The following is a 17,342-nucleotide window of genomic DNA, read 5'->3' as shown; positions in this document are numbered from 1 at the left end:
ACTCACAAATATTGAGTTGCTCTGTAAACGCTTTTTTGCCTCCTCTGCCTCTTCATCTTGAAGCTTCTTTCTGTCAGTAAGACAACACAATATACTATTGTAAGATAAAATGATCGTCTAAAAGTTCTAAGTGACCAGATTTTATATAGTGCCTTGAAAAAGTATTCATACTCCTTGAAATTTTCCACATCTTGTCATGTTACAACCAAAAATGTAAATTTATTTAGGCATTTAAGTTTCATTTCATGAGATAATTTATGAGGGCATGTTTAGGGGCGAGGCAGGGGTTGGGCGGGGCAACTGGTGGCGAGTAACCCTTGAGGCCTGGCTAGTAGCTCAGAACTTGAAATTTTGAGCACTGTCCTAGAGAATAAAACAGTTGTAATGCCACTTTTTAATGTCACACAATATTTAGTGCAATGGTTTATCAAGTACACAATTTCATAAAAAAAAAAAAAAAAAAAAACACACACACCAACATTAATTTTAGGGCATACAATTGGAAAAAATATTCCCCAATTTTCAATAAAAAAAATAAGAGATGATGTTGCATTGGGTAAATAGATATCCAGCATGTGAAGCCTTAAAACTGTGCATGTTCTTCAAACAACAACAAACTTCGGTACCCTAAATTTTTCATAGGCAGCACTTTAAAACCACCTGTGAATAACAGACGAAGAATTATTGCTCTCACTCCAGCATGCACGGCGATATGTAACATGTGTAGGGCAATCAACCTTTTCATGAGTAGGCACTACCTGTTTCAGAGTTTGGCTAAAAAGACGTTTTGTTGTTGTTGGGGGGGGGGGGGGCTGAATTGTTTGGGTGTGACTATTCTCCCCCCCCCCTTTTTTTTTTCTTAAAACAAACTAATTTCTTATCATATGGGGACACAAAATCTCCCATATGATTTTTTTTTTGTGACAGGTTCTTTGTTATTTACAAGTTAAAATCATTTTTTTTTTTTTGCTAGAAAATTACTTAGAAACCCCAAAAATATATTTTTTTTCTAACACCCTAGAGAATAAAATGGTGGTCGTTGCAATACTTTCGGTCACACCATATTTGCACAGTGGCCTTACAAGCGCACTTTTTTTGGAAAAAATACACTTTTTTGAATTAAAAAAATAAGACAACAGTAAAGTTAGCCCATTTTTTTTTACATTTTGAAAGATAATGTTACACCGAGTAAATTGATACCCAACATGTCACGCTTCAAAATTTCGCCTGCTCGAGGAATGGCAGCAAACTTTTACCCTTAAAAACCTCCATAGGTGATGTTTAAAAAGTTCTTGCAAGTTACCAGTTTTGCGTTACAGAGGAGGTCTAGGGCTAGAATTATTGCTCTCGCTGTAACGATCACGGCGATACCTCACGCGCGTGGTTTGAACACCGTTTTCATATGCGGGCGCTACTCACATATGCGTTCGCTTCTGAGCGCAAGCTCGTCGGGACAGGGTGCTTTAACAAAAAAAAAATGTTTTTCTCTTTAATGATTTTACTTTTAATTTTTCTTCATTTTGACACAGTTTAAAAAAAAAACAAAAAAACATTTAGGTCACTTTTATGCCTATTACAAGGAATGTAAAACATCCCTTGTAATAGAAAAAAAGCATGACAGGAGCTCTTAAATACGAGGTCTAGGGTCAAAAAGACCTCAGATCTCATATTTACACTAAAATGCAATAAAAAAAAAAAAAAAATAAAAAAATGGAGCCTAGAGAGAGCCATCTTCCCCTCAGTCGGCAGCCAGGCATCCATGAGAGTGGACGCGATCGCCACTGCGCCGCTATCGGCGGGTCTGGTAAGCGGCGGATACGACCGCAGCGCTGCAGAAGGGGGGTGGGCACCTCTCCCGCTGCCAAGTGATCTCGTGGCGAATCCGCTGCGGAGACCACTTATCTTAAAGAGAAACGCACGCCGCTCCTGAAAATACCGGGGTTATGGCAGCTAGCTGCTGCCATAACCCCAGTATTTAGCGTCAAAGTACTGATGCACAGGTACGGCGATTTGCATGAAGTGGTTGATAAGACATCAAGGGTTTATTAGAGCCACAATGTCATACTTGACGTCAAACAAAGCTAACGGAGTGCAGATCGCAAGTTGCAGCCAGACCCAGAAGCATAATTTTACATGTCACTTCTAGGTTCTTAGTAGGAAGGGGAGATCAGGGAACAGACAACAATGTTTGACATACATCAGTGGCAGAAAAAGGGTCAATATATTAAATGTTGCTTACAATAGTCCTGTACTGGTGCAGTTAAAAGCATCCATCTACATGCTCAGACAAGATGAGCAAATGCCAATTACCTGTGTTCCTCTATTTGCTGCTCTCTTTCCTGGTAACGTTTCTCTCGCTCTTCTTGCTCTTTACGCTCCTGTTCCATACGCTCTTGCTCAAAGCGAAGCCTCTCCTCCACGGCTTTCTGCCTCTCCTCCTCCTTCCTTTCCTCTTCCTCCCTCTGACAGGCAGGAGACAGTAACAGTGGTTAGTGACCAGGAAATAACAGGGCAATGAAAAGTACAAAACAAAATGGAGAGCAAGCAGTGGAATGACCTATAACATACAACATACAGTATGCATATTATCTACCTGAAATAGGCACTGGTACATTAAAATATTTACCCAATGTTTTAATGACCCGATTCCTAATTCCAGTGATTTTGCACAGAGCAGCCCCGATCCTCCACTTCTCGGGTCCCTTGCTGGCACTCTTGGCCCCTCCCTCCTGCTAAGTGTCCCAAGAGCAAGCAGCTTGCAATGGGGGAACCCTAGCAGGCTCATTTCTGAGCCATGGCTCGGAGTGTCCATTCACACACAGAGCCGTGGCTCAGCCTCAACCCCTCTCTCTCCTCATTGGCTGTGATTGACAGCAGTGGGAGAGTCCCTGGAGAGCTGAGGCACTCTTACACATCGCTTGATCAAGATGGTGCTCAAGTAATAGTGGGGCATAGGATGCATGAAGATAAGGAAACTTGCGCTTTAGAACCACTTTAATATGTATATTTACTGGATAGACATTTACTTTAGTAGATTTAAAGTGGATGTAAACCCTCCATATATCCAATGAAGTCAACAGCCTCAGATGATACGCAGGGATTAAACTAATTTCCCTACATAAACTTTACATGTATATCTTCTGTCTTCAGCTTTATATAGTGTTTAGAAAGTTCAGATCCTGTTAGGAGATTTTCTCTTCCTGGTTAGCACTGCAGTGAAGTCTGGGCATACAGCCAAGACAGCTGATTGGAGGAAAGGCACACCCCCCCCCCCCTCCTCATAGGCATAGTTGCCAACATTGCAAAATTATGGGGTGTGGCATTCTTTTGTAGGCGGGGCATAACGTAACAGAAAAATGTGGCGCGCAAAATGTGCCGCAGCAAAAAAATGGGCGTGGTTTGAGCGGAATAGTGGGCGTGTCTTAACCACTTCAGCCCCGGAAGAATTTACCCCCTTTCTGACCAGAGCACTTTTTAGGATTTTGCACTGCGTCGCTTTAACTGACAACTGCGCGGTCGTGCGACATGGCTCCCAAACAATATTGACGTCTTTTTTTTTCCCACAAATAGAGCTTTCTTTTGGTGGTATTTGATCACCTTGGCGGTTTTTATTTTTTTGCGCTATAAACAAAAAATTAGCCTCAATTTAAAAAAAAAAAAAAAAAAAAAAAAAAAAAAAAAAAAAACGCATTATTTTTTACTTTTTGCTATAATAAATATCCCCCAAAAATATATAAAAAAAATTTTTTCCTCAGTTTAGGCCGATACGTATTCAACATATTTTTGGTAAAAAAAAAAAAAAAAAAAAAAAAAATAATCGCAATAAGCGTTTATTGATTGGTTTGCGCAAAAGTTATAGCGTCTGCAAAATAGGGGGATAGTTTTATGGAATTTTTATTAACAATTTTTTTTTTTTTACTAGTAATGGCGGCGATCAGCGATTTTTACCGTGACAGCGACATTATTGCGGACACATCAGACAATTTTGACACATTTTTGGGACCATTGGCATTAATAGAGCAATCAATGCTATAAAATTGCATTGAGTACTGTAAAAATATCACTGGCAGTGAAGGGGTTAACCACTAGGGGGCGGGGAGGGGTTAAGTGTGTCCTGGGCAGTGATTGTAACTGTGGGGGGGATGGGCTAGCAGTTACATGACACTGATCGCTGCTCCCAATGACAGGGAGTAGACGATCGGTGTCCTGTCACTAGGCAGAACGGGGAGATGCTGTTTACATCGGCATCTCCCCATTCTTTAGCTCCGTGACACGATCGCGGGTATCCCAGCGGTGATCGAGTCCGCGGGCACGGTCACGGAGCTTGCGGCAGACGCGCGCTTGGCGGGAAATATAGATTAAAGTACAGGTACGTTACTTTGCCCAGCCGTGCCATTCTGCCAACGTATATGTGCTGACAGCGGTCGGCAAGTGGTTAAATGGGCGTGGCTCGGAAGGGGTGTGGTAAGAGGTGAATGAGGGATGGAGGGAGAAAGAAAGAGGGAGAGAAAGAAAGAGGGAGAGAAAGAAAGAGAGAAAGAAAGAGGGAGAGAAAGAAAGAGGGAGAGAAAGAAAGAGGGAGAGAAAGAAAGAGGGAGAGAAAGAAAAAGAGAAAGAAAGAGATGAAGTGACAGCAGGCCCATATCCTACACAACAGTAGAAATATGTGTATTACAGAAAGTTTAACAAATCAGCAGATAAAGATACTCCAAACACCTGGTGTTAGCGCTCCAATCATCGCGACACCAAGGTTGTTATGGTGTCAGGATGATTGAAGTGCATTATTTCTATTACTACATTGTAATATAGAATGAAATTATTTAACTCACCATAATGCAGAATCAGTGGAAACCCTGAGCGTGTCACCTGCCACCAGATGCCATCAGGTGTCCCCAGCGGAGTCCTCCCTTACATCAGACATTGCCAGCAGAGTCCTCCCTTACATCAGACATTGCCAGCAGAGTCCTCCCTTACATCAGACATTGCCAGCAGAGTCCTCCCTTACATCAGACATTGCCAGCAGAGTCCTCCCTTACATCAGACATTGCCAGCAGAGTCCTCCCTTACATCAGACATTGCCAGCAGAGTCCTCCCTTACATCAGACATTGCCAGCAGAGTCCTCCCTTACATCAGACATTGCCAGCAGAGTCCTCCCTTACATCAGACATTGCCAGCAGAGTCCTCCCTTACATCAGACATTGCCAGCAGAGTCCTCCCTTACATCAGACATTGCCAGCAGAGTCCTCCCTTACATCAGACATTGCCAGCAGAGTCCCCCCCTTACATCAGACATTGCCAGCGGAGTCCCCCCCTTACATCAGACATTGCCAGCGGAGTCCCACCTTACAACAGACATTGCCAGCGGAGTCCCCCTTACATCAGACATTACCAGCGGAGTCCCCCTTACATCAGACATTGCCAGCGGAGTCCCCCTTACATCAGACATTGCCAGCGGAGTCCCCCCTTACATCAGGCATTACAGCGGAGTCCCCCCTTACATCAGGCATTGCCAGCGGAGTCCCCCCTTACATCAGACATTACAGCGGAGTCCCCCCTTACATCAGACATTACAGCGGAGTCCCCCCTTACATCAGGCATTGCCAGCAGAGTCCTGTCCTTACACCAGGCATCCCCCAATGGAGCCCCCCCCCCTTTCCTTACATCAGGCATTCCCAGCAGTGGAGACTCTCTCCGCCGCCATTATAGAATGGGACAAAATAGCCCGGTGGCTGCCAATAGCAATTGAGCTGCGGCGCCGTCCATTGGTAAAATAATAATTTTCCGGGACATTTCCCGGGAATGGCTAAATCTGGGAAAAGGGTCTAAATCCCAGGAATGTCGCGGGAAATTCGTGACAGTTGGTAAGTATGCATAGGTAGAGACCTTCAGAGCTGATCATTGCATAGTTCAGGGCTCTGCTAATTTAAAGCATCCTCCCCAACACAAAACTCTGGCTGCTTTTATCTCAGTAGATGGAGAATTTATCAGAAGTCATCAGGCTGATAACAGGAGAACGGAGCAGGAGACAGCTATGGGACATAGTGCTTTGAAGAGAGATAACAAAACACTGCAGATGTGTGCCCAGCTCAAATTTCATGATTTGGGTTTACATCCCCTTTAATCTTACAACAGAATGTTAATGGAGTTTAACATCCATATAAATTTAAAGTGGAACTACACTACATTTGAGCACCACAAATCAAAAATGCAGTTTAATTTTTAATATTCACAGCAAACTCACGCATCCATCTATCTATGTCTCCATGCCTTTTGTGGCTACGAAATCACTTTGAAAATCACCCCCTAGCATATCTGTCTGTGGCCATCTTGAGTGAGGGCAGATATACTTTCCTATCTATTTGTGAATGCTAGCAGCATAAGGATTAACCTCTTCTCGTCTGGCCCATGTACATAAATGGCTGGACGGGAGCAGCACCAATACAGGTGGATGTTTCTAAACTCCCCCCCTGCATTCGCCACCTGTGTGCTCTCCCTGGGAACACAGATCACTGTGGGCGGCCCTGGTACCATGTGATCACTGCTTTGCCAGTGATCAAATGCACAGTGGTAAACAAGATGTAATTTCCTGGCATCATTGTTTACTACTGTGAGCATAGTGATCGGTCACAGATCACATCACATGGCACAAGGCCATTCACAGCAACCTTGTACCATGTGATAGCTATGACCAATCACAGCTCTCAGTATTTCTCAATGGCTGCAGGAATGCAGCCAGAGAGAGTGAGAAATGATTGCTTTTACACCAGTCATATTGTCCTTGATCACTGCCACACCAGTCATATTGGCCCTGATCACTGCCACACCAGTCAACCGCTTGCCTCCCATGCCTATTCTGACACCTCTCATATACAAGTGAAAACTTTTTAAAGATAATTACTTAGAACCCCCAAATATTATATATTTTCTGAAAACAAAGGCCAGGGGGAAAAAAAAAAACAAAAACATTGGTTGTTGCAATTTTTTAATGTCACACGATACTTGCGCAGCTGTTTTTCTAACACAATTTTTTTTAGAAAAATTACACTTTAATTTTACTGCACACAAACAATATAATACCCTATTGTTTGTTAACATCTATAAGATGAGGTTATGCAGAGTAAATCGATACCCAACATGTCACGCTTTAAAATTATGTGTGCCCGTGGAAAGGTGACATACTACGGTACTTAAAATTCTCCATAAGCAACTCTTTAAAAGCCTACAGGTTACCAGAGTTTAGAGTTGCTATAATTATTGCTCTCGCTCAGACGTTCACGGCAATACTGCACATGTGTGGTGTGATCGCTGTTTACATATGTGTGCTGGACCAGCGTACACATTCACATTTGCGCATGAGCACAAATTGATGGAGGTGCTTACATTTTTTTTTTTATTTAAATGTATTTTTTTTTAAAACACAGTTTCTATTTTTTTTTTTTTTTTTTACTTTATTGCTATCACAAGGGGATGACCCAGGTCTCTCCTCTACTCTCAAAAGCATCTGATCAAGCCAAGATTGATTTGATCAGATGCTTTCACAGCTGGTAATGGCATGTAAACCACAATCCGAAAGTGACTAAATGCTTGTCGCCTCTGGGCTTTCATAGACCATGGAGATGATCAGAGAAGGCTAGGCTTGCTTGGATTATAGGAGCTGGGGCTGCTATAGGTGACACTACACTAAGCTATATTCCCTGACTACTCATTTAGAGGCGACAATTACAGCACATTGGTTTGAACACAATTGGTTGATACACTGAAAAAGTCTCACAAATGTGAGTCTCATACTCAGGAGTAATAGCAGAATCTGTTTTGGGGTGTAATTCTAAGTACGCCCATGCTGTGTGTGAGAAATAACTCATTAAAACGCCAGCTTTGTATGTATGTAATTATATATATATATATATATATATATATATATATATATATATATATATATATATATATATATATATATATATATATATATATATATACACACACACACAGTGCCTTGCGAAAGTATTCACCCCCTTGGGATTTTTTTTTTTGTTGCCTCACAACCTGGAATTAACATGGATTGTTTGAGGATTTGCATCATTTAAATTTACAGAACTTCCACACAACTTTGAAGATTTTTTAAAATTTTTATTGTGAAGCAAACAAATGGGACAAAATAACAGAAAAAGTCAATGTGCATAACTATTCACCCCCCTAAAGTCAATATTTTGTAGAGCCACCTTTTACGGCTATCACAGCTCCAGGTCGCTTTGGATGAGTCTCTATGAGCTTGCCACATCTTACCATTGGGATTTTTGCCCATTCCTCCAGGCAAAACTGCTCCAGCTCCTTCAAGTTGGATGGTTTGCGCTTGTGGACAGCAATCTTTAAGTCTGACCACAGATTTTCTATTGGATTGAGGTCTGGGCTTTGACTAGGCCATTCCAAACAATTTTACACGTTTCCCCTTAAACCACTCAAGTGTTGCTTTAGCAGTGTGTTTGGGGTCATTGTCCTGCTGGAAGGTGAACCTCCGTCCTCGCCTCAAATCACACAGAGTGGTACAGGTTTTGCTCAAGAATATCCCTGCATTTATCACCATCCATGTTTCCCTCAACTCTGACCAGTTTCCTAGTCCCGACTGCTGAAAAACATCCACACAGCATGATGCTGCCACCACCATGTTTCATTGTGAGGATGGTGTTCTTTGGGTGTTGTGATGCGTTGGGTTTGCGCCAGACATAGCGTTTTCTTTGATGGCCAAAAAGTTCAATTTTAGTCTCATCAGACCAGAGCACCTTCCTCCATACATTTTGGGAGTCTCCCACATGCCTTTTCGCAAACTCAAAACATGCCATTTTGTTTTTTGCTGAAAGTAATGGCTTTCTTCTGGCCACTCTGCCATAAAGCCCAACTCTATGGAGCATATGGCTTTTTGTCATCCTATGTACAGATACTCCAGTCTCTGCTGTGGAACGCTGCTGCTACTCCAGGGTTACCTTAGGTCTCTGTGCTGCCTCTCTGATTAATGCCCTCCTTGCCCGGTCTGCGAGTTTTGGTGTGCGGCGATCTCTTGACAGGTTTGCTATTGTGCCATGTTTTTTCCATTTGGTTATGATAGATTTGATAGTGCTCTTAGGAATCATCAAATATTTGTATATGTTTTTATAACCTAACCCTGACTTGTACTTCTCAACAACATTGTCACTTGTTTGGAGAGTTTCTTGGTCTTCATGGCAGTGTTTGGTTAGTGGTGCCTCTTGCTTAGGTGTTGCAGCCTCTGGGGCCTTTCAAAAGGGTGTGTATATGTAATGACAGATCATGTGACACTTAGATTGCACACAGGTGGACATCATTTCACTAATTATGTGACTTCTGAAGATAATTGATGATAATTGATGGCCAAAAAGTTCAATTTTAGTCTCATCAGACCAGAGCACCTTCCTCCATACATTTTGGGAGTCTCCCACATGCCTTTTTGCAAATTCAGAATGTGCCATTTTGTTTTTTGCTGAAAGTAATGGCTTTCTTCTGGCCACTATGCCATAAACCCCAACTCTATGGAGCGCACGGCTTATTGTCGTCCTATGTACAGATACTCCAGACTCTGCTGTGGTACTCTGCAGCTCCTCCAGGGTTACCTTAGGTCTCTGTGCTGTCTCGCTGATTAATGCCCTTCCTGCCCATCTGTGAGTTTTGGTGTGCAGCCATCTCTTGGCAGGTTTGCTGTTGTGCCATGTTCTTTCCATTTGGTTAATGATAAGATTTGATGGTGCACCTAGGGTTCATCAAAGTTTGATTTTTTTTTTTTTATAACCTAACCCTGACTTGTGCTTCTCAATAACATTGTCCCTTACTTGTTTGGAGAGTTCCTTGGTCTTCATAGCAGTGTTTGGTTAGTGGTTCCTCTTGCTTAGGTGTTGCAGCCTCTGGGGCCTTTCAAAAAGGTGTGTATATGTAATGACAGATCATGTGACACTTAGATTGCACACAGGTGGACATCATTTCACCAATTATGTGAGCTTTTTATGGGCTTCATAACAAAGAGGATGAATACATACGCACATACCAATTATCAGTTTTTTATTTCTGAAAAATAGTTTTATGTATATATTTTTCTAATTTTACTTAGACTATTGTGTTCTGATCCACCACATATAATTCAGATTAAAAAAAACATTGAACTAAACGGCTGTAATGTAACAAAATAGGTAAAAAGCCAAGGGGGTGAATACTTTTGCAAGGCACTGTATATATATTTTCTTTTTGCATTTTCCAAAAGCTTGTGGTTATTTTGTGGGTTTGCTTAACAAAATGTTTGCTTTCCAAAATGTGTTTTTTTTGTGGGTGTTTCCATTGTCCTGGTGCTCCAAGGAATCCAAAAATGCAGTAAGTAGTCAGGAAATTAGATGCACCTGGAATGCCTGAAGGTGCTCCTTGGATTGTGAGCCCCTCTATGCATCTATAGTAGGTTGTGAAAAAGCCTCACATATGTGAAATCTTTGGGGTGTAATTGTAATTATGCCTATCCTGTGTGTGAAAGAAAAACAAAAAAAACATTTTATTTAAATTTTAGTTTTCAAAAAAAGCGTGACAAAAATGTACAGCTTCAAAAAAAAAAAAAAAAAACTCACTATGACTCAATAAATACATTGGACAGTCTACCTTTCAAAAGGGGGTAATTTGTACTTGTCTTGTCACTACATCATGACTGATCAATTTTTATATCTGTCTGTCTCAAAAAAATGATAAAACTTAAATTTGGGTACAGTGTTGCATGCCTGAGTAATTAGCATTCTAATTGCGACAGCGCTGAAATCTGAAAATTGCCCTGGACTGGAAAGGGGGTGAAAGTGTCTGGACTTGCGGTTAAAAATTAGTCACTGTTGATTGAGGGGGTGAAGTTCCACTTTACGTAGCCTACCTGTTCTCCTTTCCTGGATAATGGCTGCCACAACGTTTTACTTGTAACATTGTAATGCATACACCTCAATTTAATCAAGTGTCATTAGGGCACGATGAAAAATCAATGTAAAGTATGAAAGAAATTAGTGGAAATACTTCTTAAAATAAACCTATACCTTTTCACCCAGGCAAGGCAAATTAAAAAATGTTTCATTTAATAGTAATAGAATTACTGCAACAGGAAAAGTAACATTTCCACACCCTCATTTCCCATAATATAAAAAAGAAACAATCTGACTGGGTCCCCTCCCCACAGCAGGTGTGCAGACCTGGGTACTCCATTGCAGTGCTCTCAATAGTGGAGACCTGAGATATACAAGAACTTAAGTAATCCTTCCTCTAGTATTTATCAAAACTGTGCTGGGAAAAGATTCCACACCCATCGCAGTGTCTTGATAACAACAGATGACACACTGTAGCTCCACTAACTCGGCACATGTTGACAAATTAAGCCTGACATTTCAAATACACCAAGTAATGTAGCCCCATTACAAGACCCACTAGTTACCAGGTGCTAAAGCATGCATGAAGAAGTGTTGTTACATTTTATACAATACTGCAATGCCAGAGCTGCCTGAGTGATACGATAGGCATCATATCATATAAGAGAGATCTGTATGAGTAGGAGCATCCGAGTGAATGTACTAGAATATTTAATGAACAGTGTGAAATTTAAACTATAGCATCACATGAAACACACTAATGCAAAGCATTTTCTTTTAGTTTTGGAGAGGGTCCAGGCTTAGAATGGTGGCGTTTTTTCATGACATTTTTTTGCTGTAGATGTGCTATACAGAGATCATGTGGGCAGCACAGTGGCTGCCATCTAACAGCATTAGGGTAGTCGGTTTGAATCCCAACCATGGCACTACTTGCACGGAGTTGGCACGTTCTCCCTGTGCCTGCGTGGATTTCCTCCAAGTACTCTGGTTTCCTCCCACACTCCAAAGACATGCTAATAGTTTAATTGACTCCTGTCTAAATTGGCCCCAATATATGTATAAATGTGAGTTAAGCTGGCCACACATGGAGGATTGAATCTCAGTTCAGCAGGGACCATCCAAGATTCGATCCATGTATAGGCAGGCTGGTTGTACTGAAGTTGATCCATCGATCAAATTTAATACAACCAGCCTGTCGGATTTTTGGTATGCGATTACTGCCTGCAGTTATAGCTGCTAGCAGTAATCACTGCGCTGTGTCGAGAAGGCTCCCTGCGACACCCAACCCCGTCGGCAGGACACACTATTTAATTTATTTATTTCAGGTACTTCTATAATCGCCATCAACATACGCAGCACTGCACATATATATTGCACATTCACAATAACACTGTTGGAGGCATTCCCCAATCAATACTGACTGTTAATGGGGGAAATCAAATCGGTTTTCTTGCCTGCAATCCCATGGTGGCAGACAGGTCTTAAAGTGATTTTAAAGGCTTGTTTTTTTTCTCTAAAAATAAACACGTTACACTTACCTGCTCTGTTGCAGTGGATTTGCACAGAGCAGCCCAGATCCTCCTCTTCTTGGGTCCTTCTTCTGTTATCCTGGCCCCTCCCTCCTGTTCATGTACATGTACGGCGGTCCGTGCATGTGAAACTGTGGGAGCGCGCCCGGGGGTCCCGCGGACCCGATGTCCGTCGGCAACCTGCGATCGTGGTACATAGAGGCAGAACGGGGATCTGCCTATGTAAATAGGGCTGATCCCCATTCTGACAGGGGGCATCACAGAGATCTGCTGTTCCCAGTCATCGGAAACAGCGATTTCTGTCATGTCCCTGGCAGCCCATCCCCCCCTACACTTATAACACACCCAAGCAACAGCGTTAACCCCTTACTGCCAGTGTCATTTATACATTGATAAGTGCATTTTTATAGCACTGATCAATATAATAATGTCACTGGTCCCCAAAAAGTGTCATAGGGTCAGATTTGTCCACCACAACGTCGCAGTCCAGTTAAAATAAAACATTTTTAAAAATCGCAGATCGCCACCATTACTAGTAAAAACATGAAAAAAAATTAAATATAAAAGTCCGTAAATCTATTCCCTATTTTGTAGACACTAACTTTTGCGCAAACCAATATACGCTTATTGCGATTTTTTTTACCGAAAATATGTAGAAGAATACATATTGGCCTAAACCGATAAATAAATTAGGTTTTTTATATTTTTTTTGGATATGTAAATAGTTTTTTTTTCAAAATTGTCTTTTTTTTTGTTTATAGCGCAAAAAATAAAAACCACAGAGGTGATCAAATACCACCAATTTGTGGGGGGAAAAAAAGGACATAAATTTTGTTTGGGTACAACGTTATACCACACAATTGTCAGTTAAAGCGACGCAGTGCCATATCTTCCACATTAGCAAGCACACTGTGCTAGGCTCCCTGTTTAACAATGCCAATCCGAGGAACAGCTTCCTCCAATGCTCCCTAAGTGTCCTCTTCATTCACTTCTGTGCCTGCCTTGGCTGGGGCAGGCATATTTGGATTAGTAGAAGGGGCATGGCATTTTTGAGCCCTGGGCAAAGCTGTATTAAAGCCATTATTTGTCTAAGGAATTGTGACAAATGCAGAAAAATAGGATTTTTTTACTTACCATAAAATCCGTTTCTCTGAGTTCATTGACAGACACAGCCTTCAATCTTCATAACGATAGGGTTATATCACCTCTGCAGGAGTAGGACTAGGCAGAACAAAAAAACAAAACACTTGGCCACTCCCACGGGCCATCCACAGTCAGTATATAACCCCCTCCCTGCTCTAGGTATTCAGTTTAGTAGCAAGCAGTAATAGAAGTATCAACAGAACTCCATAGAGGAGTGGGTGCGGTGCCTGTCAGTGAACTCAGAGAAACAGATTTTACGGTAAGTAAAAAATCTTATTTTCTCATTCGTTCATTGACAGACACAGCCTCATTACGATAGGGACGTCCCAAAGCAGTGCCAACATGAGGGGTGGGAAAACGAAAAATCCCAAGGCTAATACAAGAGCCAACCAGAACTTCACCCAGGACAAGCTGGAACCCAACCTGAACAATACCCCTTCAAGAGGGAATAGACCCCCTAAACAGCTGCCTGCAAAAAAACGTGCAGCCAAAAGAGGCATCCACAGATGCCAAACCATCCACTTCATAGAACTTCTGAAAATGTACACCGACAACCAGTGGCCGCCTTGTCAATTTGTGCAATGGCCGCCTGACGACAGAAGGCCCGAGAAGAATGCACCATAACCGGGAAAGGAGGAAACCGATCCCTGACAGGATAGCCCAGAGAAATCATCTGTCCGATCCATCCAGACCAACAGACTCAGTGGCTGGCAATTACATCTGAATCCCCCAAAACACATCCCAACCAGATAAAGCCAATTCCTTGGGATGTGCTGACCAGGGACACAAGAAGCCAACCCAATGTCCTTATTCAAATGGAAATCCAAGAACGGAATTATGTAAAACGAAGCGCCACCTTAACCCGGTAAGGTGAACGACAAGATAACTCCACCATTCATGACACCCTGCGAATAGAGGTGATAGCCATCAAGAGGTCACCTTCTGAGACAGAGTAAGTAGTGGAACCTCCCGAATATTTTGAGAGAAAGATAGAGAGGTCTTTGGAGAACTGAAAACACCAAGTTCATATCCCACAGCGGTGGAAGAAACCACCCCGGTGGAAACAGACGTCTAACCCCTAGCACAAAAAAGGTACGCACCAGGGAGTGCGAGACCAGGAGACACTGAAGAAGACCGCCCAGGCCGACACCTGGCCCACTATGGTACTCAAAGCCTATTCATGCTCATCCCTCCGTAAATGGAGGTAGGAAAAACAGAGCCACCTAAAAAGAACGAGGACAAATCTGATGAAACTCTGTCCAGAGAAAGGCCCACCCCTAGCCAACTGAGGTATCCATCTGACAGCATTCCACTCCTGGAATGCATTCATCAGAAAAGGTCGGAACTAGACGTTCTGCCCACCGGAGGATACTGGCCACAGCCAGGGTCGCCAACAGCCTTTTTGGCCCACCCTGGTGAGGGACATAAGCCACCGCTGTTGCCTTGTCTGACTGGATCCGTACTGGGAGCCCCCGAAGTTGAGTCCGTGATTCAGACCTAGTCTGATCAATTGAAGTTCCGGGATATTACATGGTAGTCCGGATTGCACTAATGTCCAACGACCCCGAGCTGAGCTCAGTCCCAGGACATCTTCCCACCCGGACAGACTGGTATTGGTGGTCACCCTGTTCAGAACAAGGGGAAAAAGGATCTTCCCCACTGAAGAACCGGAGAACGAAGCCCCCAGACTACGAAACCTCTGGTTCCCTGACTCAGCCGAATCCGATTGTTCAGAGACCTTGGGTATTTTGACCCATTATGCCATGATCTCCCCTAAGGAAGCATACATGGAACTGTGCAAATGACCTTGCCTCAAAAAAGGGCAGATACCATCAGACCCGACATCCACATGTGGATTCTTAAAGGAGCCCACCTGCCGGACTGTAAATGAAACAAACACCGCATGCCACTTCTAGAGTCTGTCCAGGGGAAGAAACACGCTGGCCAGAGCTGAAGCCCGGTCAGGCTCAGATAAATCAACATTCTGGCCGGACCAAAGCAGACTTCCGATATTATAGACACCAACTGAAATCAGAGAAAGTCTGTATAGAAACTACATTGCTCCTCGGGGTAATCGAGAATTCAACACAGAAGATCGCCCAGGCAACCCAGGACCGTCAACCCCCACTGACGTAACCCTGCCAGATCCGGGGCCAACACCTCGTGAACACCCGAGAAGTATTGGCCAGATCAAAGGACCACACCACACGCCGATAATGCTCCGCACCCATGGCAAACGGAGGAAGTGCTGGGGTCGGGCAAACAATAGAATGCTTAAGCATTCTTGATGTCGTAGAAGTCAGAAAGACCCCATGATGGAGTGCCACCGCTGCGTGGACAGACTCCATCCTGAACACCTGTACCCACACAAGGCAAGTCAGGGTCTTGAGGTCCAGAATTAGATGTACCCTCCATCTTTTAGACTGTGAGGTTCGAATAAAACCCCTGACACCGCTCCCAAGAGGCATAGCGGACAAACCGCAGCCCCTACCCAATAGGTCCCCAAGCAGCAAAGGCAGGGGAATTCTGCTCACCCTCCAGGTATGCCAGCTGGGCCCTTAGAAGCCAGAGATTCCTCTACTGGAGCCATGGTTGCCTCTAGCAGCCTAGAGACAGAGGGGTTCACTACTGGTGTAACAGTCCCCTTCTGAAGGGGAGACTCCCTAAAGGGGTACCTTACAACCAGCGTTTTTGGAAACGCAAAAGGCACTTTGGACACTCCCAGTCTTCATGGACAAACTTGTCAAAATAAGAGAGAGAAAGGAATGCTTTCGCCACGCAAGATGGTTTATCCAAGAAGGTACCAGCCATCCCCCGCAGCCACCGCTGCATCCCCATCTTGAAAGGTTCCCGCACAGATGTAAGTGCGACAACCAGCGCCCCTTTGAGCCCTTCTGCCGTCATCCTCACTCCCTGACAGGATTGGGAGCGTGGCCATCAACCCGCAAGGTGGCCACCTCCGTGCGGCAGAGTCAGATAGGATTGTTCAACGGGGGGGGTAGGGGACGGCAGGAGTGCCCTATACTAGGCTATCTGCCTAAAGGCAAAAAGTCAGGGGGGAGGCGGGGGGTCCCACCCACCGGGACCCCCCCTCCGAGGTCCACATAGACAGTGTCAACTGAGGCCCTGCACAGGGGGCACCCCCGAGACCCCTCACAAGGGGACACAGATCCAGGCCCCCACAGACCAAGGCCCCTCAAAGGGGGCACAGACCGGAGCCCCTCACTTAAGGGGGTACAAAAACCGTGGCCCCTCACCGGGGGTACAGACCGTGGCCCCTCGCCGGGGGCACAGCCCGGAGCCCTTCACAAGGGGCACAGACCGGAGCAGCGCCACCCCTTAGGAAAGTAGGCCGCAAAAGCTGCAGGCTAAACTTCTGGCTGCCCGCCACTAGCACGCGGCCGCGGGGGGGGGGGGTCCGGATCGACGAGAGCTGGTAGGATGCAAAAGCCACGGGCTAAATTTTTGGATACCCGCTGCAAGCACGCGGCACACGGGGGACTGGACCGACCCTGAGCCCTGGATGAACACTCGGCCGGAAGGCCACAAAAGCCACGCCCTAAATTTTCACGCAGCCCGCGGGGGGGGACCAGACCGACGAGCCGTGGGCTAAATTTTTGGCCACCCACCGCAAGCACGTGGCCCACAGGGGGACCAGACCAATCCTAGCTGGTAGGCCGCAAAGCTGTGGCCTAAATTAGTCCCAGGACCCCCGATCACCCTCCTCCCAAGGCCTAACCACCAGATACCCCCCCCAATACAAAAACCCGAGGTTTGGAAAAA

The 17,342-nt window shown here is 44.3% G+C and overlaps 1 protein-coding gene across 6 annotated transcripts in view; it reads right to left on the bottom strand.

The window, feature by feature from the left end:
- Positions 1 to 17,342, bottom strand: part of DBN1 (drebrin 1) — a 167,314-nt gene that overhangs the window by 18,448 nt on the left and 131,524 nt on the right. For all 6 annotated transcript variants that reach the window (XM_073620506.1, XM_073620507.1, XM_073620508.1 and 3 more), the window contains exons 7-8: positions 2,311 to 2,462; positions 7 to 70 (exon numbers count right to left, since the gene is read on the bottom strand). In XM_073620506.1, the coding sequence (XP_073476607.1) occupies positions 7 to 70; positions 2,311 to 2,462 (216 nt within the window). The remainder of the gene's footprint in view (positions 1 to 6; positions 71 to 2,310; positions 2,463 to 17,342) is intronic.

Source organism: Aquarana catesbeiana, linkage group LG03, assembly GCF_042186555.1.
Source record: "Aquarana catesbeiana isolate 2022-GZ linkage group LG03, ASM4218655v1, whole genome shotgun sequence".
In the NCBI taxonomy this organism is placed as follows: domain Eukaryota; kingdom Metazoa; phylum Chordata; class Amphibia; order Anura; family Ranidae; genus Aquarana; species Aquarana catesbeiana.
Note: the sequence above shows the minus strand (reverse complement) of the source record. Positions and strands in the feature narration are given on the sequence as shown.